General features: G+C 35.4%; 1 protein-coding gene across 7 annotated transcripts in view; it reads right to left on the reverse strand.

Moving 5' to 3' along the window:
• The window catches only part of SCAF11 (SR-related CTD associated factor 11), a 73,929-nt gene that overhangs the window by 42,721 nt on the left and 9,249 nt on the right, over nucleotides 1–21,959 (reverse strand). For 2 of the 7 annotated variants that reach the window (XM_038577424.1, XM_038577419.1), the window contains exons 2-4: nucleotides 11,488–11,541; nucleotides 3,840–3,921; nucleotides 1,045–1,202 (exon numbers count right to left, since the gene is read on the reverse strand). In XM_038577424.1, the coding sequence (XP_038433352.1) occupies nucleotides 1,045–1,202; nucleotides 3,840–3,900 (219 nt within the window). In that variant the 5' untranslated portion in view covers nucleotides 3,901–3,921; nucleotides 11,488–11,541. Of the gene's footprint in view, nucleotides 1–1,044; nucleotides 1,203–3,839; nucleotides 3,922–6,057; nucleotides 6,082–11,487; nucleotides 11,542–19,081; nucleotides 19,100–21,959 lie in introns of those variants that run through there. The other 5 variants (XM_038577420.1, XM_038577422.1, XM_038577421.1 and 2 more) reach the window with 5 other exon arrangements.

The following is a 21,959-nucleotide window of genomic DNA, read 5'->3' on the forward strand; positions in this document are numbered from 1 at the left end:
ACTCAGCCAAAAAGTCAGTATACAGTTATATTCTCCTTTCTACATTGTTAATGAAAATGTAAATAAAACACAGAACTTTGAAAACCCCAATTATGTAACAAGCAATTAATTCCAATGTGCTTAAGGACATCAAACAATCTGAATGCAGCTGTTAAAAATATTTTTGTGATTTATCTCCTTTATTTATTTTTACACACTGAAAGACTACTAACTCAGAAAATACAGCATGACTCCTATGATGAGTTTTTATTTCATAATTCATAACAATCGGGCTTATAATGCATACTCAATGATTCAATGTACCAGTACCATGATCTACTTGGCCTGAACTAAGTCAATATAATACATTAAAAATCTAAAATATCCTTACTACCTATGAAGAATCTCAGTAATATCTTTAACTCGGACTCTGAAATTAGTTCACATTACATTAAAAACAGGAATTAGAAAAGGTAGTTCAATATTCACTTCTGCCTCTTTAAGCTATGAAGTCTTGGTCAAGTTCTAAAACACAAATCCAAGCTCTTCATTTATAAAATTGAAGAACACTACTATACTACATCTGCTCTTATTATACCACAAGGCTGATGTAAAAAGAAATCAAATAATCTATGTAATACTACTCTGAAAAATATAAAACACAAAACAGACAGAAGGTGTTATTAGTAGTAAACAGATATTATCCCAAGAGGGTCAAGTACACCAAAGATGAATTACTGCATTTCTACTACCCACCCCCACCCTCCCCCCCGCCAAATCTGTTATTCCTGTAAGGTTGTTTTTTTTGTTTTGCCTTTTTTTTTTTTTTTTAAAGATATGCACTTAAAAATGTTTAATTATAAAAGAACAAAAAAGATGTGTTAAAAAAAAAATACAGAAGAAAATATACTGACAGCATTTGAGTAATACAGGGAAATTTGTCCAGAGTAAGGAAAAAAGTTGTTACTGTGAAATAACTTACAAAAGGCATTATCAAATCTTTAGGTAGAATGATATCATGGCTAAGGAATTAAAATACAATATTTAATTTATACTCAGACTCACCTCTGCCCATTTAAGAATACAGGTCATGCAGAAGACATGATTACAGCTTTCTGGAAAACCAACTTCTTTCTCTAATAGGCAATTAAGACATATCGGACATCTGTCAGCTTCACTGTACAACAGACCAGTGGTAGCAGTATTATCTTTGTTTTCTTCACCTATAAAATAGAGCAGCCATATATGCTTTCAAGTTTTCGAAACCAAATGACATGTTTGTGGCAGTATCATGAATAAGATATTCTAAAGAGACTCCCTACTACAAAAGTATTAGATTTTACAGTGTAACAAACTTACTCCTTGAGTACAATGCCTTGAGCACAACGTTTACTCATCTATATTTTTTAGTAGGGAAGTAAAAAGAATTAAATAATAGCCAGATGGTTCAAAAATGTTAAAAGCAAAAAAAGATTACAGTGACAAATCTCCCACTCAAACCTACTCCCATCCATCCAGTCAACGCATAACACCCATCCACCCAATGCAACGTATAACAACTATTAAGTTTCTTCTGTGTTCTTCCAAAGATTTTTTAATGCATAAGCATCTCTTAAAACACACCCTTTTAAAGCTCCTTCTTCACATAAATACTAGAACTCTATACACACTAAGTCTGCTTTTTTTTTTTTTTTTTTTAACTTATTGATGGACATTCACTTATTTCCAACTTTTGGCTATTACAAACATGTTACAATGAAAAACTGTCATTTCGGGCAGCCCAGGTGGCTCAGCGGTTTAGCGCCACCTTCAGCCCAGGGCATGATCCTGGAGACCCAGGATGGAGTCCCATGTCAGGCTCCCTGCATGGAGCCTGCTTCTCCCTCTGCCTGTGTCTCTGCCTCCTTCTCTCTGTGTGTCTCTCATGAATAAATAAATAAAATCTTAAAAAAAATTATGTATTAAAAAAAGTCATTTCACATTGTTAATAGCATATCTATAGGATAAATTCCTAAAAAAGGAATTATATAAAAATGGTCAGCCGAAATGCAAACAATACACACCAAGCAAATGGAAAAGTGGGGATCATCCTGGGAGCAAATGTCTGTATTAGTGCTCACATCTAGAGACTAACCCTTACAACCAACTCAGGAAGCAGAACTGATCCTAAGAGACTTCCCTACTAAGTCAAAGACCCCAAATGAGGCTAAAGTAAAGCATGGGTTCAGGAAACAGCAAATATAAATCCTCTGAAGGAAAACATCCCTTATATGGACCCTGAGAATTCTATAGATTAAGTTTAACAAACATGCATTCATAATCAAACATTACCAAATCTAAGAAAATAAGCTGCCTTGAGTAAGAATCAGCAGAAACAAGGACTTAGATTTTTTCATTTTATATATTACACATGTTAACCATAAATTTATTTAGATGCCCACTGGCTTCAAATATCAGAATTTGTAAACACTACAGAGAATAATTAGCATATTAGACCCAGATGAAAAGAATATTTGTGAAGTGGAAGACAGATCTGAGAAAACTACCTAGACTGTAAGAGACATACAAGGAAATGTAACCTGGGAAAGGAGAGTGGGAAATGAGGTCAGAACAAAGTCTAACATACTAATTGAAGCCCAGAAGAAGAAAATAAAGAATACACACTAGTTAAAACAGTAATGGCTGAGAAATGAGAAAACAAACAAAAAAGATCCAAAAGATAAAGGACATACACAAGGGATAGTAACCAAGAGAAATGACAATTATCCATGCCAGAAACAATGTAGCAGATCTTTTTATTTTTTTTAAAGATTTATTTATTTATTCATGAGAGAGAGAGAGAGAGAGAGAGAGAGAGGGGCAGAGGCAGGCAGAGGGAGCCCGATGCAGCACTCGATCCCAGGACCCAGGATCATGCCCTGAGCCAAAGGCAGATGCTCAACTGCTGAGCCACCCAGGCATCCCCAACATAGCAGATCTGTACAACATCAAGGCATCAAAGATAAAAATAAGATCTAAGAAGAAAAATGACAGAAAAGACAGATCATTTATAGGGGATTGACAATTAGGCTGAAAAGAGATTTCTTGATAGCAAAAGAAAACCAGAAAATGGTTATAATGTCTCCAAAGTGCTAAGGGGGGGAGGGGAACCCTATCAATCCAGAATTGTGTATCTCCGAATAATTTTGAATACAAAAACTTAAGAATCTACCACTAATAGACTTTCACTAAAGGAACTTAAAGTGTTTTTCAGGAAGAAAAGAAGAAATGGGAGAAGAAATTTCCCCCAACCACTATTTATATTAAAATACCAATTAATTTGTGGTGTTTCAAAAAGAAAGGGTGACTATAACCCATAAATCAAGAGTAGGATGATCAGAGTTAACTTTAGAAACAGAAGAAAAAAATCAATGCCAAATATTTTTAAAAACCCTAACAGAAGATTACAACAACAACAAAAACAGAAAAGTATATTCAGAAAACATTAGGAAATAAAAATTTAAGAAGAAAAAGAAACTTCAAACAAACCAAAACCTCCCAGGATGATCCCCACTTTTCCATTTGCTTGGTGTATATTGTTTGCATTTCGGCTGACCATTTTTATATAATTCCTTTTTTAGGAATTTATCCTATAGATATGCTATTAACAATGTGAAAAGCAAAAATAAGACATGGGAGGAGGAACAAAAAATGTGTACACATCTTATTCAGGTAGCATATTCAGGTAGAACAATAAAAAGAAGTGAAAACAAAACAAAACAAAAAACCACTCTGGTATTTTGAAATATATTCAAATGAACAGTTCAGAAACACTAAGTTTTGCTTTCAACACACAAGCTTTATAAAAAATAAAAAGTTACCTTCCATATCTTCATACTCCCGATCTCCCACATTTAAGGTATATACAGTCTTCCTCTTCATTTCTCCTTGAGAAAGGGTTTCCTATAGGATGAATTATAACAGAGAATTTTTATGTTTGCTTTCTCCCAGTATCAATGAAAAACGAAAACCCCCAGAACTATAAGAAATTATTTTATACATAAAAGAACACAGTACAAGCCAAGTCAGTAAATTTTACATATAATCCAGTAGTTTTTTATACTCCTTGCCATCAAGTCTTACTGAAAGGGAAAGCCTTATATAGGTACTAAGCAACAAAAACTAAATGATAGATTTTATGGAACAGGCTTAAAATAATTAGAGTTTAGGGAAAAGAAATCAATTTGAACTGGAGTTTTCACTGAAGGTGATAGGTTATGTGTGTTGAGGAGTTTAAGGCATTTAAGGGACAACACAGTATAAAGTAATAAATACATTTAACTAGGCCAATCTGACAAGAATGAGTAAAAAGTATGAGAGAAAGAAAGAAAGAGCATGTGTTGTGAGTGTTGTGTGTGTGTACTGTAGAGGGATATATGCCAAGAAGTTCATCTGAAAGACTATAGTCATGAGTAAGGAAAGCAATAAGCAGAGCAATGTAAATCAAGTAGGGACAGATTACAAATCGATCACCAATGATGGAGAAGTTCAGATGCAATCTTACAGATTCCTCTGAAGAAGACTGAAATGATAAAAGGAATATAAATGCATCTTTTAAAAGAATGATCTGCCAGCAAAGCACAGAAATGGATTATAGCAGGGAGAGATGAGAAGCAGACAGATTTGGAATTAACAAGAATTTCTGAGATATGGTAACTAAATAAATACGGGGAAGGAGTCAAAGATTATTCTGGCCTAAAGGACTAAGAAAATGGCGATTCCAAAAGGCAAAAAGAGAAACGTGGGAAAGAAAATTAATTTGTTAGTAAAGGGGAATAAGTTTTTGAGGTAAAATTATTTTGTAAGTTAACCCAAAATTCTTTCTTGAACTGATACAAAACACATGATTCTAATGAGCTGTTCAAAAACATTCTGGAATATCTAGGCACAAGAAATCCCCAATTTCATCAGTTATAATTCTTTTTTTTTCATCAGTTATAATGCTCCCGCAATTATACAAAGGAATTTTTCTATTAGTTTCTTAAATAATTTAAACATACTAGTTTCTACATTTAAAGTACGTATTGCCTAGGAAAATTTTTTTAAGCTAAATAAGGAGAAATGCAAAGACCCATAATTTGGTTCAAAAACCAAATGTAAAGCAGATAAGAAACTTAGCAGCACAAAGATAAAGGATTTAAAGGTTTTCGTACATTAAAAAGTCAAAATCAGTAAGGATTAGAGTTACTTTAAAAAGTTAATTTAATCAGTCTCCCTTAATAAAAAGATTGTCAAAAACAAAAAGAAAACTTCCCTTCAGCCTACATTTGCAAAACTTTAGTTCTGATGCTATTCCCCTTTAGGGGACAAACAACAAAATGATGAATGTCCAGGGAAGATGACCAAACTGGTGACAGCCCTGGAGATCGTATCAAATAAAAAAAGGTAAAAAGTAGTAAGAATGTTTAGCCTGGAAGAACAGAAAAGCTTAAGGAGGTTAGCAGTTACTTTCAAATGGAATGGGCTGTACTAAAGGGAGGTAGAATAACTAACCTATCAATGAAGACATTCAAACAGAGATCCAATCACTTCCGTGGGCTTTTTTTTTTTTTTTTTTTAATTCAAAGATTTACTAAGTGCCTTAGGTATACAATTAGGCAATGCTCTAAATATAGCACTGAATAAGAGACAGAAATTCCTGACTTTACATTCTAGTAGGGGAGAAACAATGAACACACTAAAATATCTAGTATGTTGAGATGTTGAAAAAAATAATTATAAAATAAACCCACAATTATGAAGAAGTCATTATGTATACAAAGTATTTAGTGAAAGACTTTCTGATAAAGTAAAATTTGAAATGGCAATCTGAAACAATCAAGAGAGAATTATGTGAATACTGAGAGGACCTATATTCTAGGCAGAAAAGAACAGTAAATATCAAAGTCCAAAGGCAGAGAAGAGCAGCATGTGTGATGTGTTCAAGGAAAAACAAGGAGGTAAATGTGGTTAGAATAGAATGAAAAAGAGGAAAAGTAATAAAAAAAGACAGAAAGGTAATAAGATCATGCAACACCTTAAGGGCTAAGGTAAACACACCTGTTTCTTTGAATGACATGGGCCAGTAGCAGATTGTAAGCAGAGGAGGTGGCAAAGGAAAAAGCAAGGACACTAATCATCTAGGGAGGAAGATGACAGCAGCTTGTACCAGAGTAGCAGCAATGGTGATGAAAAGGGTTCAAATTCCAGGTGTTTTCAAAATACAGCCGTCAGGATTTGCAGAGAGAACGGAAGTCCAGGATAATTCCAAAGTATCAAGAGTCCAGGATAATTTCAAAGTATTCTGACCGGAGCGACTACAATAACGGAATTACTGAGACAGAAGATTACTTTTAAAATATTCTGTCAGTCATAGGTTACTCTACTTGGTATTCACTTAGGACAGTATCAGTGTCACATGGGAACTTGTTACAAACGCAGGATACCACAGGCACCATTCCAGACCTAGTGAATAAGAATTTAATCAAGATCTGGACATGATGGGATCCCTGGGTGGCTCAGCGGTTTAGCGCCTGCCTTTGGCCCGGGGCGCGATCCTGGAGTCCCGGGATCGAGTCCCGCGTCAGGCTCCCGGCATGGAGCCTGCTTCTCCCTCCTCCTGTGTCTTTGCCTCTCTCTCTCTCTCTCTCTCTCTCTCTAGCTCTCTCATGAAGTCTGCTTGCTTCTCCCTCCTCCTGTGTCTCTGCCTCGCTCTCTATCATAAATAAATAAATAAATCTTAAAAAAAAAAAAAAGATCTGGACATGATTTATACCTACCTACGTTAAAACCTGAGAAACATTGCTCTAGGCAACTTCCCAACTTAATTGATTTTGGAGGCATACTGTGTTCCTGATATGATCTATAATTGAGTGTAATCCTTATGTGGGGAAATTCATACCACATCAACTCCCCTGGTATCCTAAGTATCTAAGAATAAAAAATATTAAATGTGATAAAACATCAATTTGAAAATTAACATATTTTAAAAATCTAGGAAGTTATCAAAATGTGCAATATACCATTCCTTTACGTAGCTAAATAATTTATGTCCCATTGGGTAGTCTAACCTTATGCTGTTTTCACATTTCCTCCCTTAAGAATATTAAGCTTGTATTAATATATAAATTACAATTTATAACTAATATTTTACAGTGAATACTGCTCTATTTTAATTCATGCAATGAAGTACATAAGCAATAGTTTACCACTTAGAAACTAAGAAGCCTCAATCAAGTTACAGACTGCCCTTGTTAGAAATCTGCTTAAAAAACTAAGTGCTCCAAATTCTTAAAAGTTCTATGCTTCTTGAGTACATCATGTATTAACTGCTGCCATATCTAAAACAATTAGGCTACATTGCCAGTTTATTCGCTCAAAATGATAGGGTTCAGGCATTTCACTAGATAAAAGTCACAAATTTTAGTTCAACAACTTAGAAACTTACAGTTTGTTCACATTTATTTGTTCTATCTGCCTCGATTCCAATTTTTAATCTAAGGATTCATAGTTTTTAATATCAGTTTTGTTTTAAATTTCCAGTAACAGGAGCATAGGAATACAATGCAGACTCTTAGTCCTAGGCCAATATTTGTCATAAAAAAAAAAAAACCTAAGAGATAAGCCGTGGGTGGGCAGGACTATCCCTCCTGTGGTTATCCAAAAAGTTAAATATAACTTGAGTTTATGATGCTATTTATGATTCTGAATCATGCCGTATTCTACCTATGCTACTTAATAGTTCAACCGAGTTCTGTAATTACCTATAAACCAAACCGAATTTTCTTTTAATTTTGGTTTACTTCAATAAATTTCGAAGAATGGTTCTTCATTCTTGACTTTAAGTTAGTTCTGTTTACTTTTCATATGACTTTAATTTACAGATTTCAATCTTTTAATATCTCTTCCCAGGCTCCACCTTTCCAAGGTACAGTATCTCTTAAGTCTGTTATCTCTAACAGAACGATCTTAAAGCACTTGTATCTTCCAAGTTACCCTTCTTATTTCATTATATAATTGCTTCTGTTATGTATTAGAAATACTATTCCAAATATGTTCATAAAAACAGTTTGGGGGAGAATGGCCTAACTTAAAAATTTTCTTTATCATAAAAGCCATCAACTTTTAGATGTGGAATTTAAAACAAAACAAAACGAAACAAAAAACAGCACTAATACAAATCAGTTTTCAGAATTCAGAATTCATTCTCCCAAACCCTGGAATACATGGAAATGAGAATCCTAGGCCAGCCATTATAGTGCATTCAACTAACAGTAGTGTAGAAGACAGTTCAATTTTCTAGAACAGGACTGTCCAACAGGGAATTGTTCTATCAAGTACTTGAAATGCAGCTAGTACAACTGAGGAACTAAGTTTTTCATTTTCTTTAGGTTTTTAATTAAATTTAAGTAATTCAGTGTGGTTACTGGCTCCAGTCACAGCAAAATTCTAGGATATAACTACCATCCTCTATAAAAGAAAACTGTTTCAAGTTACACCTAAGATGCTAATAATGTATTTTCTCTTGTAGTGGTTGCTGAAGCACCTCAAGCTTCAAGGAATCAGAGAAGGGAACAGAGGTTCCTGGTAACAGAAATTAAACATTTTAGCCTTGACTGGCTCTACTTAAAATTCCTATCCTTCCCTTCCCCCCATCCTTTTCTCTTCCAAAGCCTTCCAAAGCCTTTCTCTTTTTCTTTTCTCCTTTTCTTTTCTCCTTTTCTCTTCCAAAGTCTTTCCATCGACATCCAGTTCACACTTTCAACTTTGCTCTCCTTGTTCCCTCCTACTGTCCTTCCGGCCAAGTCCATTGTATCTAAAGATATGAACATCCTAGTTAAGACTCAGACCTAACTTCAAATCCCAGCTCCACTGCCATGCATTAAATAGCTGTTATTATTATCATTACTTTTTAAAAAAGATTTATTTGTAGAGAGCATGCACACCCATGCATGAAGAGGGGCAGGGAGAAAGAATCCTCAACCTGACTCCCTGCTGAGCACGGAGCCTGATGTGGGACTTGGTCCCAGGACCCTGAGATCATTACCTGAGCAGAAATCAAGAGCCCATGCTCAAGCAACTGAACCATCCAGGTGCCCCTATTGTTATTATTAGTGCTAGTAAGAATATAAAAATAGGGAAGGGTAATAAAAGTGTTAACTGCCCATTTTTTTTTTATTTTCCCTAGACACGAGGGAAAGACAAAGACAAACACCGAACTGAAAAAATACAAATCAACATTTCTGAGTAACAACTAAATTGATCAAGTCCACTAATATTCTGTCAGAAGAGTACCTCAGATCTTTTGTGCACACAAAGACATATAAAAGGCCATGAGGAAGTTTAACTCTATTTCCCACCCCACTCCCAAACCCAATCCTGCCATTACAGATTCTACCATAGAAGAGAACAGATAGGATAAATGAGAGCCAAGGCTGAATGAAAGGGATACTGGGAAAAAGTTAAGAGCTATCCCTGTGTTGGACATACTTATGCCAAGGACAAAGCATATTTCATGAAGATGCTAAATACTATACTGATTCACATGGCTAAAGTCTTCAGAGTATCCAGTGACTCCCAGAACCACTCTCAGATAATCTATTCTTTCTCCTTCATTTCCAATCCTCTATCCAAGATACACTGTTCCCAAATTCAATCCCCTGTCCAAAAAAATTCAATTTAAAAAGAAGGGGCACTCAGTAAGGTACTCTGAGTGGTATATTTCAGTGATTAATGACTTGGGCACTGGTGTCAGTCAGGCAAACCTGTGTTTATGATATTATCTAGCAGTAATAAACACTCAAATGTTAATAACCATTACAATTAAATGCACAATTTTTCATCTCAATCCCAGTCTTATATAAAGCCATTAACTGCCTCCCAATTACCTATTCAGAAATTTGATCCTCCCTTTAAGAATGTTATTTTCATTGGGAGAAACCATAGCAAAGCTATTTTTTACTAATATCTCGGGAGGGATAGTGTGCATTATCATAAGCCAGTGGTCAAAAAAATGGCCAAGGTTTTCTGTAAATAAAATTTTGTTGAACACAGCCACGCTCATTCATTTACATATTGCCTATGGCTTCTTTCACAGTACAGTGGCAAAGATGAGTAGCTGAAAGAAACCATATACACTGCAAAGCCTAAATAAAAATACCTATGACCTGGCCCTTTCCAGAAAAAGTTTACAGATGTGTTTCAGTCTCTCACAGCAGAAGGCTCTTCAAGTTTTCTAAAGTATAGGCATCTACCTACATCTATATTCAACCTGTACTCTGGCATGACAGTTACTACACATCTTAAGTCCATGGTTCTACAACCCTGTCCTTGGGTTCCTTTTAAAACACCCCTGAAGGCTATGTGATTTTGTTGATTTATATCTACATTTATTTTACCAATCTGGCTTAAACTATCACAGATATTTGCTCTAGTGCCCTCAGCTAATTCACTTCAGAGTAAGGTTAAGGCAATTAACTCCTTCAGTTTAATAAATATTTCCTTTCCAAGTCTCTGCTACATAATCAACTCAGTCCTGCTCTGTAACTGTTGATCTGTAAAACCCTTACAAAAGGCTCTCAAAGTTTTTTGTTTTTTCTACCTGTATAACAGTTTTATTGGAGTTTGTAAGTAGATTTCTTTGCTTCACATGGCCTGTTCTGACATGTTTTTGTTTACAATATCCCTCACCTGCATGTTTGTTGCTGAAGCTTTAATATTAGTACTCTTCAGTATATAGACAGAATGTCCCTTTAAGCACAGGTTTTAGAAAAAAAAACTAAGTTCAAACTGCAATTAGTCTGCCACTTACTAGCTGTGTGACCTTAACCTCTTTAAGCTTGTTTCCTCACCTAGCTAATGGAGATAATACTAATAACCACTTTGGTCATTATGAAGACTAAATTATATAATCACATAATCCTTTTAAAGTGCTTAGCACCAAAACTAGCACAAAAGAAATAACAACTAACGCACAGGCACAAACACATGAACACCATCCCACCCTAAGAGGATCTTAAGTATATCACAGGATGGAAGATTGATAAATCTTTAGGACTCTCACTAAGAAGAGATTTCCATTATTTTAAAAACTACTGTATTTCAAAGAATATCTACATAAAGAATGTGAGTAAAGAATTCACAAAATTTAAATCTGTCAAATAGCTTTTCAAATAGATAATACAAAAATAAACATGCTCTCTATTCTACACTGATAGTACTTATCAAGATTCCTATTTATCTGGAGATAAAAATGTTGAAGCAAGAAAAAAAATCTAGGAATCAAAAAGAAAACAATCCTAGGATTTTTGCATCCTATCCTACTTTATATAGGTATAGGAAATAAAACACTAAATGGTTTTAACACGGCAACTTCAGAAAAAAAGAAGAGGTTATATGTAAGTAAAGCTATAACCAGAATTTCCAGGGTAGTACCTAAAAGTGTCATTTTAATTTTTTCATAAGTATACAAATATTCACAAGCCCTCTTACCTTTAAGATTCTTGAAGACAAGGGGTCACGTAATCAGTTTTCCAGCAAACTATTCTGGGGAGGGAATTATGAAAATTAGTCCTATTTTACTTTACTTTCACCTAGCTACTCCCCTATTTATCTTGGGTTCAGAAAAAAAGAAAACAGGAAAACATAAAAGATGATTTATTGCAGAGGCCTCTGAATAGTGAATACAATTTATTTACAATATAGGACATTTTTGACAGAGTAACTATATGCCTTCATATATGAAGATGCACACAGGTAATGGAAGCAAACAACAATGAAAACATTCTGTTTAGTAAAAAAAAAAAAAGCACAAGAAGTCACATTTTAGCGTACAGGAAAAAACCAACTGAAAACAAAGTAATGGAGAATTAGAAAAAGATCTACCTCAACAAATAGACTGGTCTCATCACCTAAGAAGACAATTTTGAAAAAGATACAGAAAATTCAACAACTACTAGAATTTAAATTACTTGCTGAACTCCAGACCTGAAATATGCTTAACCAGCAGTCACTTCTTTTTTTTTCCTCTTTGTTCAGATAGGACCCATACCAGACTCTCTACCTTGCTACAGCCTATCTTTATTTATTCACTCAATATTTAGTCAGTGCCCCTATTTCCTAGGTGCCATTAGGCCTTACACACTGACACACCTGACAATAACAAAAACAAAAAAAAATCAAAAATTACAATACAGTACAGCAGGTGCTGTAATGGGGTTAAGCACAAAATGTAACAGGAGCACATAATGAGCACAAAATCCTTGCAACATATATGCATTTGTAAAAAAGGCTTTCCAACTGAGACCAAACAGATTAAAAACGCATTTTTCTAACTCCCTGACCATTCTGTACCACTGTGACATTTCCATCTTTAAAGGACTCAGAGCTGGAACTATCAATTTTAACGTGACAGTGAGAATTTTAATTTTCAAAACAAAGGAAGGATACATGTAAATCAGAGCACAGGTAAACTGATGTTCTATGTTCAACTTCCTATATGGAAATGACCATTAGGCAAACATAAAAGATAACACTGTGCCAGACCCCACACCATGAAGGTTTATCTTCCAAAAAAGGTTTTCAGATAATGGATGGACATTCACACTGCCTGTGGACATTCTACTTTGTAGAAATAGAAGTATCTTTTCTCTTTCTACAAATTTTATAAAATAGTGTATTTCACACAATTATCTGCCACACAATTAAAAAAAATAATCCGAGGGCCTGGGTGACTCAGTTGGTCAATTGTCCAACTCTTGATCTCAACTCAGATCTTTCTTTTTCACCTCAGACCTTAATCTCAGGTCATGAGTTCAAGCGCCACACATTGGATGAAGCCTACTTTATAATTTTTTTTTAAAAATAACTAATAGGGGACGACGCTTGGGTGGCTCAGTGGTTGAGCGACTGCCTTCAGCTCAGGGCATGGTCCTGGAGTCCTGGAATCAAGTCCCACATCAGACTCCTTGAAGGGAACTTGCATCTCCCTCTGCCAATGTCTCTGCCTCTGTGTGTCTCTCATGAATAAATAAAATCTTTAAAAAAATATATAAAAACACTAATAGGTCTTTAATAAATGTCCCTTTAACACAATGTTTTTTCAACATCACATTTTTTTTTAAAAAATAAAAAAATTTTTTAAGATTTTATTTATTCATGAGAGACAGAGAGAGGCAGAGACAGGCAGAGGAAGAAGCAGGCTCCCCCATGGGGAGCCTGATGCAGGACTCGATCCCAGGACCCCGGGATCACAATGCAAGCCAAGGCAGACACTCAACCACTAAGCCCCCAGCAACCCTAAATATAAAATTCTTACTCAGAATGAAGAACCAGTAAATTATATGTAGTAACAAAAACAGCAACAAAATTTTCATTTCTACCAATAGTTTCAATTTCACCCCAACTTTATAACTACTGAAATGGATATGAAACTTAAGACTTTCAATCAGTTTTAGTTTTTGCGGACTCATTTATATGTTGCAATGGTCTGAATGTTTTTATCTCCCAAAATTTACATGTTAAAATGCTGAGTATGTGATGATGTTATTAGTAAGTGGGGCCTTTGGGAAGTGCTTAAATCATATAAGTAGAACCCTCAAGAATGGGATTAGTGCCTTATAAAAAGAAGCTCCAGAGAGATCCCAAGCCCCTTCTTCGACCACATGAGGACGCAAAAGATAGTCTGTGACCCGGAAGAGGGCCCTCACTCAACCATCCTGCCACCAGAACTGTGAGAAATACACTTCTATTGCTTATAAGCCATTTGGTTTGTGACTTCTGTTATAGCAACCTGAACATATAAGACACATATTCTTCTTTCAGTTACTATTCCACATCAGGCCCTGGAAATACTTCCTATATTTAATGTTGGCTAAGATTTTCAGTGATGTGGTTGCTTATCAGCAACTGATCAACCACAGGAATTTCTGAGAATCTTTCATATTCAATTCCTTCACTCTGGACCTATATCCAAAAAAAGCTTGTTTTCCAAGCACCATTCATCAATGAACAAAATAATCTTATATCTTGTTGTTTCAAACAAACTGAAAATAAAAAAGGTGAAGTCATCCAGACTTATCAGTCTTATAATAAAATCAGCTTCCCATATCAATTAAAGAAGTGAAGATATGCTTCAGAACGTCTCTATAATTTTTGTGCAGTGTCTGCAACAACACGTGAGAGCCAAGAGTCCACTAATATGAAGCATACCACCTCATACTTAACTCTACAATAACCAATAGCCTAATTTTTAAAGAAAATCATTTTTTAAAAAGATTTTACTTGAGAAAGGGACACCACAAGTGGGGAGGGAAGGGCAGAGGGAGAGGGAGAAGCAGACTCCCCAGTGAGTGGGGAGCCTGATGCGGGGCTCAATCCCAGGATCATGACCCAAGTCAAAGGTAGACACTCAACTGACTGAGTCACCCCGGTGCCCCTCAAATCATTTTGAGAGAGGGAGGGAGAGTGCGCATGTGCACGCATACATGCATGTGAGTACAAGCTGCGGGGAGGGACGCAAACTCTCAGTTGAGCAGAGAGCCCAATGTGAGGCTCAATCCCAGGACCCTGAGATCATAATCTGAGCCAAAGGCAGACACTTAACTGAGTGAGCCACCAGATGCCCCTGAAGTAAATCACTGTAAAAGGTTAGAATGCATAAAGAATAAAATATTTCCAAAGTGAAGGGAAACTGGAAATCCTTAGAGAGAAAACAGATTGAAAATAGGAAAACAGGTTTTCAAATGTAATATAATTACAGAAAATGAGAGTTCATCAAGACTATGCTCTAAAAGAGACATTAATTTTCCTGTTTTACATTACATGTAGCATCTCCGCAATAGGGCTTGCACTGTTACACAGAGGATCACACATATGTTTAAAGAAATGTAACTGAGAGACCATATTTAACTGAAATAAGGAGATCCTAAATCTAAATAAGGAGATTATCATTACATTCTAAAACTGGTAATAAGTAATCTGGGGAGTTCTGGTTCTGGGTAAAATGGAGTAAGCACATTCCACCTTGTTTATCTCATTGACTGAAACTATAAAACCCAGACAGAATAAAAGCAGCAGCTAACTGAAATTTTGAAAGTAAGTAACAACAGGTGAATTGGGGAAGAGCCCAGAATCTGATATATTATCAGGTTGGTGGTGAACTTATAATTTTTCCATCCTATTTTGCCCCCACCCTGGGCTTAATTGGAACCTAAACCCAAAAGTGGCTATTGGTAAAAGAGAGAGAGAGAGAGAGAGAGAGAGAGAGAGGGAGAAAGCTAGCTCTAGGAAAAGCCCTCTATCTCTGTCCAAAGAGTGGAAAGGGGGGTCTCCTAATTGCTCAGAAAGAGTAAGGGGAATCTCTTCTTTTTCCGTTTTTCATTCCCCATGACCCAATTTCCAAGCAATCCTGTGGTGAGAGTTGCAACTGTGGCAGCAGCATAGTCAGCAGGAGCTTAAAACTCTGAGGGAAAGGTACCATCCTCACTGAGTAAAGAAACTGGACTAATCTCCGTTTTTCTCCTGTCTTCCTGTCACTTGCTTCCAGATGCAACTGTAGAAAATATGCACCAGAGTGAAATAAATGAAATGAAGACTGGGGTTTCTAGCCAGGGGAAGAAAGCAAGGAGGGTGTCCCAGGGATCTAGAAAATACCATGAGCATAACAGGGGAAAATTTAAGTAACTTGTAAGTTAGTTATGAACTCCCAGCTCACCCCTGAACTGTACATTTATAGGTTTAACCTTAAGCAGCATACCATAGACTTAATACTAAACCTCCGTATACAGGTCATAGATTGGCTACTGGATAATACACAATAAGAGAAAAATCCAAATGTAGTACAATGGTTTTGAAAATAGAACTGAGATTAAAACTAGAACCTAAAGAAAAGTGGCTAGAACTTGTGGTCTAAAACCCAACTGAATCAACTACGTGTCCAAACAAAAATATCGACATTCTCCATAGCATTTAAACAAGACAGTAAAATTCATATGTTTAAAATCTCCAAAACACAACTCAAAATTACTTGGCAGGGAGAACAAAAAACCCTCAAACTCCTGTGGGAAAAGAGAATCAACAGAAAACAACACCAAGACAACACAGATATTAGAACACTGGGTGAATTACCTGACAAGACTTTAAAGCAGGTATAAAAATGTTCCACAAATAAGAGCAAATACTCTTGAAACAAATGGAAAACCAGAAAGTCACAGGAAAAAAAAAAAAAAACCACCCACAAAACACACAAGATATAAAGAATCATCAAATAGAAATTTCGGAACTAAAAAATGCAATACCTGAAAGAGAAAATACACTGGACTCAATAGCAGAATGGAAACTCACATCAACAGAAATTACCCAATCTGAAAAATAGAAAAAATATTGGGAAAAAAATATTGAAAACAAAAATAGTGCCTCAGAGACCTGTGGAACAACACTAAAACCCTAACATTCATGTCAAGTGCCCAAAGAGAAGAAAATGAGTTCTAGAAACTCCCAAATTTAGTAGAAGATATCAACCTCTAAATTCAAAAGGCTCACAAACCCCAAATAGGATAATGAAATCCATGCCTACCGAAAATTACAAAGTAAAAAATCTTGCAAGCAGACTGAAAGAAACAGTGCATTACTTACGAGGAGAAGGTGGGCTAATGACTTGAATAACTAAATTATTAGTTATTCACACTTAAAGCACACTTAAAGAAGTGCTAAGATAGAAAAGAACTGTAAGCCTAGAATCCTCAATCTAGTAAAATTATCCTTAAAAAGAACACAAGAAATGATGGAAGAGCAACACAAGTGATAAATATCTGGATAAATATAATGAACTACCTTCCTCTTGAATTCTTTAAAATATGTTTGGCAATTAAAAGGAAATATTACAAAACTTTCTAATAAGATTTCCAATACATGTAGATGTAACAGAAGACAATTACAACATAAAGGGTAAAGGGACCCCAAATGGTAATAAGAATTCTATATTTCACTTGAAGTAATAAAATATTGATTCTAAGGAAACTGTGAAAATAAAAATGTATTATAATCCTTAGAGCAATCACTAAAAAAAGAATGATATCTAGGCAAAAAGAGAATAAACTGGACTACTAAAAACTGTTCAAATAACCCAAAGAAACAGGTTACATAAGAACAAAGAGAGAATCACAAAAATAAAATGGGAACACCTGGGTGGCTCAGTCAGCTGGGCATCTGACTCTTGATTTCAGCTCAGGTGGTGATCCCAGGGTGGTGAGATCAAGCCCTGGTCAAGGGCATGGAACCTGCTTAAGATTCTCTCCCTCTGCCCCCACCCCTGCTCCCATGTATGCTCTCTCTCTCTCTCTCTCTCTCTAAAAAATAAAATAGTAGGGCAGCCTGGGTGGCTCAGTGGTTTAGCGCCACCTTCAGTCCAGGGCCTGATCCTGGAGACCCGGGATCGAGTCCCATGTCAGGCTCCCTGCATCTCCGCCTCTGTGTGTGTGTGTATGTGTGTCATGAATAAATAAAATCTTAAAAAAAAAAAATAGTAAAACTAAATCCAAACATGTCAACAGTTAGAATATGTAAGATGCAGCAAAAGCATGACTACATCAAAGTATTTACATTAGAAAAGATCTCAATGATCTAACTTTTACATTATAAAACTAAAAAACAGGGGCACCTGGGTAGCTCAGTGGTTGAGAGTCTGCCTTTGGCTCAGGTTGTGATCCCAGAGTCCTGGAATCGAGTCCCGCACTGGGCTCCCTGTGGGAAGCCTGCTTCTCCCTCTGCCTATGAATCTGCCTTTCTCGGTGTCTCTCATGAAAAAATAAAATCCTTAAAAAAAAAAAAAAAAAAACCTACACTAAAAAAAAGAAAAAGATCTACAAAGCAGACAGAAGGAAGGAAATAAAGAGAGCAGAAATCAATGAAATCGAAAGCAGAAAAACAGAAAAATCAATGAAACCAGAAGCCTGTTCTTTGACAAATCAGTAAAATTTAAACCTCTAGCAAACAACACTGAATAGCATGAGTACTATTTATAAAGAAATTAAATCTGTAGTCTTCCAAAAAAGAAATCTCCAGGCCTAGATAATTTCCCTGGTGAATTTTACTAAACATTTAAAGAAATAACACCAGTTCAACACAATCTCCTCCAGAAAAATGGAAGATACTTTCCTAATCCATTTTGAGCCTAGATTTATTTTGATAGAAAAGCCAAAGACAGTACGAGAAATTAAAATATTAGATTTAATCAAAATAAACTACAGTATATTCAGCCATATAATGGAATATTACTCAGCCAAAAAAAAAAAAGAAAGAAAGAAAGAAAAAGCACTTTACTCAACAACCTGAATGAATCTTAAAGGCAATATACTCAAGCCAACATCAAAAGGTTACATCCTACACAAATGAATATAATGACATTCTCAAAGGCTAAAACTGTAATAACAAAGAATTCTCATCAGTTGTCACTTGGGTTTGGGTAAGGTTTACCTACAAAGATACCATCAGGGAGCTTTTTAGAGGTCATACATAGAACCATTCTGAATCCTGACTCTGGTGGTGATAATACAAATCCACACGTGTATTAAAATTCACAGAACGAGGGATATCTGGGTGGCTCAGCAGTTGCACATCTGTCTACCTTTGGCTCATGATTCTGGGGTCCTGGGATCGAGTCCTGCATCTGGCTCCCCACAGGGAGCCTGCTTCTCCCTCTAGCTATGTCTCTGCCTTTTTCTTTGTGTCTCTCATGAATAAATAAAATCTTTTTAAAAAAAATAAATAAAAAGGTGAGAGCCTTCTATGTGCCTGTCTACTTTCATGAAGAGTTTGATAAGGAAAGAAAATCATATGAAAGGCTTCCACTATTTCTCCAAATGAGAAATAATATAAAAAAGCAGTATCATGTTATATGTCCTTCAATAATTTCAATATATATTTTATGCAATTCTTCTCTAATAACCCCACCCTAAGGTATGGTGGAGGGAACAGAAAGGAGGAGCTGATTGTGCAATCTTCACTTGTCTTCAAGATTCTTAACTCCATTTTCTCATCCCTATTTACTAAAACAAGATGACAATTAATTCAAATGGTAAAGGCAAACCTAAAGCTCTTCCTTTTTGGGTTTCTTTCCATCAGCAATTCCTCTATGTCTGTTACAGGTCCCTTGAACAGAAGAGCTGTAAGTGTGGAAAAGCAGAATTTACATTCAGAAGATTGTTATGCTTATTAAAGACAAAAAAAAAAAACCAACTCTCAAAAGAACAGTGAGGTGGTAGAGACTCCTCTAACTAAACCAAACTTCTCAGGACTAGCTACAGGAGCCCTTGAGATTAAGAGCACCATAACCTCTTACGTAGCAAGCAGAAAGGCCCAAAGAAAGTGATCTTGGATGGAAGTGTGGGAAGTAGAGGAACCGGTATCTCTTCATCTTTTTTTGTAATCCAAAACAGAAAAATTGTCAATTATATCTTTAATGTAACCTTTGTTCTACCTTAGAAAGACGCCCAACCTGAACTGGCAATCCCAGTCTGGCCACCTCCCAAAAACATACATAGCATAGGAACACTTGCAAATAAATCCTAAGAATTGAAGAAGAATCAATGACAATAAATGACCATACACAAATGCCTGGTACAGGAGAATGGAAATGGAGTTCATCTATAAGAGGGGGGAAAAAGGACAACATTTAAAACACTGCTTCTGAAATATTGCTGTGTTGTGTTTAAAAAAGATTTTAAAAACATTAATTATAGTTTCAACTCCAGAAATTAGACTCTTTTTTACACGTATGCTAAAGGTCACTCTTTGGTTCCTCAAGAAATGTCATTCTCTAATTCTTTGTAAATTGGTACAAATTGCTATAGTGAAACTAGTATTGAAAAGAAAAAAGCAATTGTTTTGTGTAGTGAGCAAGAAAAGTGCTCTATTGCAGCTCTATTATCTGAATTTCTTAAACTCACCTAGGTAGTTATCACAGATAAATATAATTTTATGTTACAATGTATATGATCAATGTATTCCCAAATGAATATTTCACATTTATTTTATTTTATTTTATTTTTTTTAAATTTTTTTTTTATTTATGATAGTCACAGAGAGAGAGAGAGAGGCAGAGACACAGGCAGAGGGAGAAGCAGGCTCCATGCACCGGGAGCCTGATGTGGGATTCGATCCCGGGTCTCCAGGATCGCGCCCTGGGCCAAAGGCAGGCGCCAAACCGCTGCGCCACCCAGGGATCCCAATATTTCACATTTAAAGAGACATTTCACAGTCCTACTTCTGTAAAACATTACTAATCTGGAAATATGTTATCACTTACTATGAAAACTTAACTTAAAATATAAAAAAGAACATTCTTCTACACTGACATCAAGAAGATACTGGGATTCTTTCCTAAACGTAATCTTATTATAAATGCTTCAAATGCCCCAAGAGCTGGACTATTGAGTATGCATTCCATACTATCTCTAGATATTACTTTCTGACATTTCCTATGTTATCTCACTTAACTTTTACAATATTTTGTGAAGACATCTCCATTCTATATACAATGAAATTAAGTAACTTGCCTAAGGTCACAAAGCCAGTTTTAAGTATCAGGATAGGAACTCACTAGCCCTTTGCCAGAAAACAAAAACAAAAACAGAAAACAAATATTAATCCGGGTCACTAGATGTTAAAGGAAATTAATGGAAAGGCACAGATTCTCAGGAGAGAAATAGTGGCTATAAAAAATAGAGAAACAAATGGAAATTTTAAAACTGAAAAATACAGTATCTGAAATAAGATCTCAATAACAGACTGGAAATACAAAAGAATGATTCAGAAAATGTGAGGATACATCAAAGAAATGATCTAATCTGAAGAAGAGAGAAGGGGAACACTGAAAGAAAATGAAGTCTCTGGGTCCTGTGGACAACATCCAAAGTTCTATTTATGCCATCTGGGTTCCAGGAAAACAAGAGAAAGAGACTGGTACATTATAAAAAGTATTGAAGAAATAATCTTCAAAACCTTTCGTAATTTAAAAATTCACAAATTTCGGAAGATACGTAATAAGATTAACTCAAAATAAAGATAAACATGCCCAGACAAATCATAATCAAGCACAAAAAAGGAAAAAAAAATCTTTAAAATAGACTGAGAAACATAAAGATGAAATCAATGATTCAAATTACTGCAAGCTTATCAGAAACAATGGGATTCAAGAAGGTAGGACATCTTCAGTACTAAAGAACTGTTAAACCAGAATTCTGTATCTGGTAAAGAAACCTATCAGAAATTAAAGTGGAAAGAAGCGTTTTCAGTTCAGAAAAACAAAGAATTTATCACCAGCAAGGCTACCTTAAAAGATATGCTAAAGGAAGTTCTACCAGCTAAGGAGAAATGATAGGAGAGAAACTCGAAATTTCTTTAACAAAGAAGATAGTCAACAGCTATGTATAGACATGAGACTATTAAGTTCTCTAAAAAATACATGATTGCTGTAAGCAAAAATTGTATTATTGTCTGGTGGGGTTTTCATTCCATATGCATGTAATATATACGACTTTAACATAAAGGTCACTGGAAGAGTTGTTTGGCTTTTACCATCACTTCAAGTGGTAAATATTAACTCTGAATAGATTGTTAATGTTTCAGTGTATATATTATCATTCCTAGAGCAGCACTGTCCAACAGAAATATAATGTGAGCCACATACATAACTTTAAGTTTTGGGTAGCCATACTATGAAAGCTAAAATCAATCTAGTATATTTTATTAACCCAATATGTCCAAATATTAACATTTCAACATTAACCAGTAAAAAACTTATTAAATGTGACTTTTATATTCTTTCTTGTGTGGCAATTGTCTTTGAAATCTGGTGTATATTTTACATTTACAGCATATCTCAAATCAAACTAGACACATTTCTAGTTGTCAAGAGTAGTCCTAAAGCAACCACTAAAACATAATCCAAAGAGATATAGTCAAAA

The sequence above is a fragment of the Canis lupus genome, chromosome 27, assembly GCF_011100685.1.
Source record: "Canis lupus familiaris isolate Mischka breed German Shepherd chromosome 27, alternate assembly UU_Cfam_GSD_1.0, whole genome shotgun sequence".
Taxonomy (NCBI): domain Eukaryota; kingdom Metazoa; phylum Chordata; class Mammalia; order Carnivora; family Canidae; genus Canis; species Canis lupus.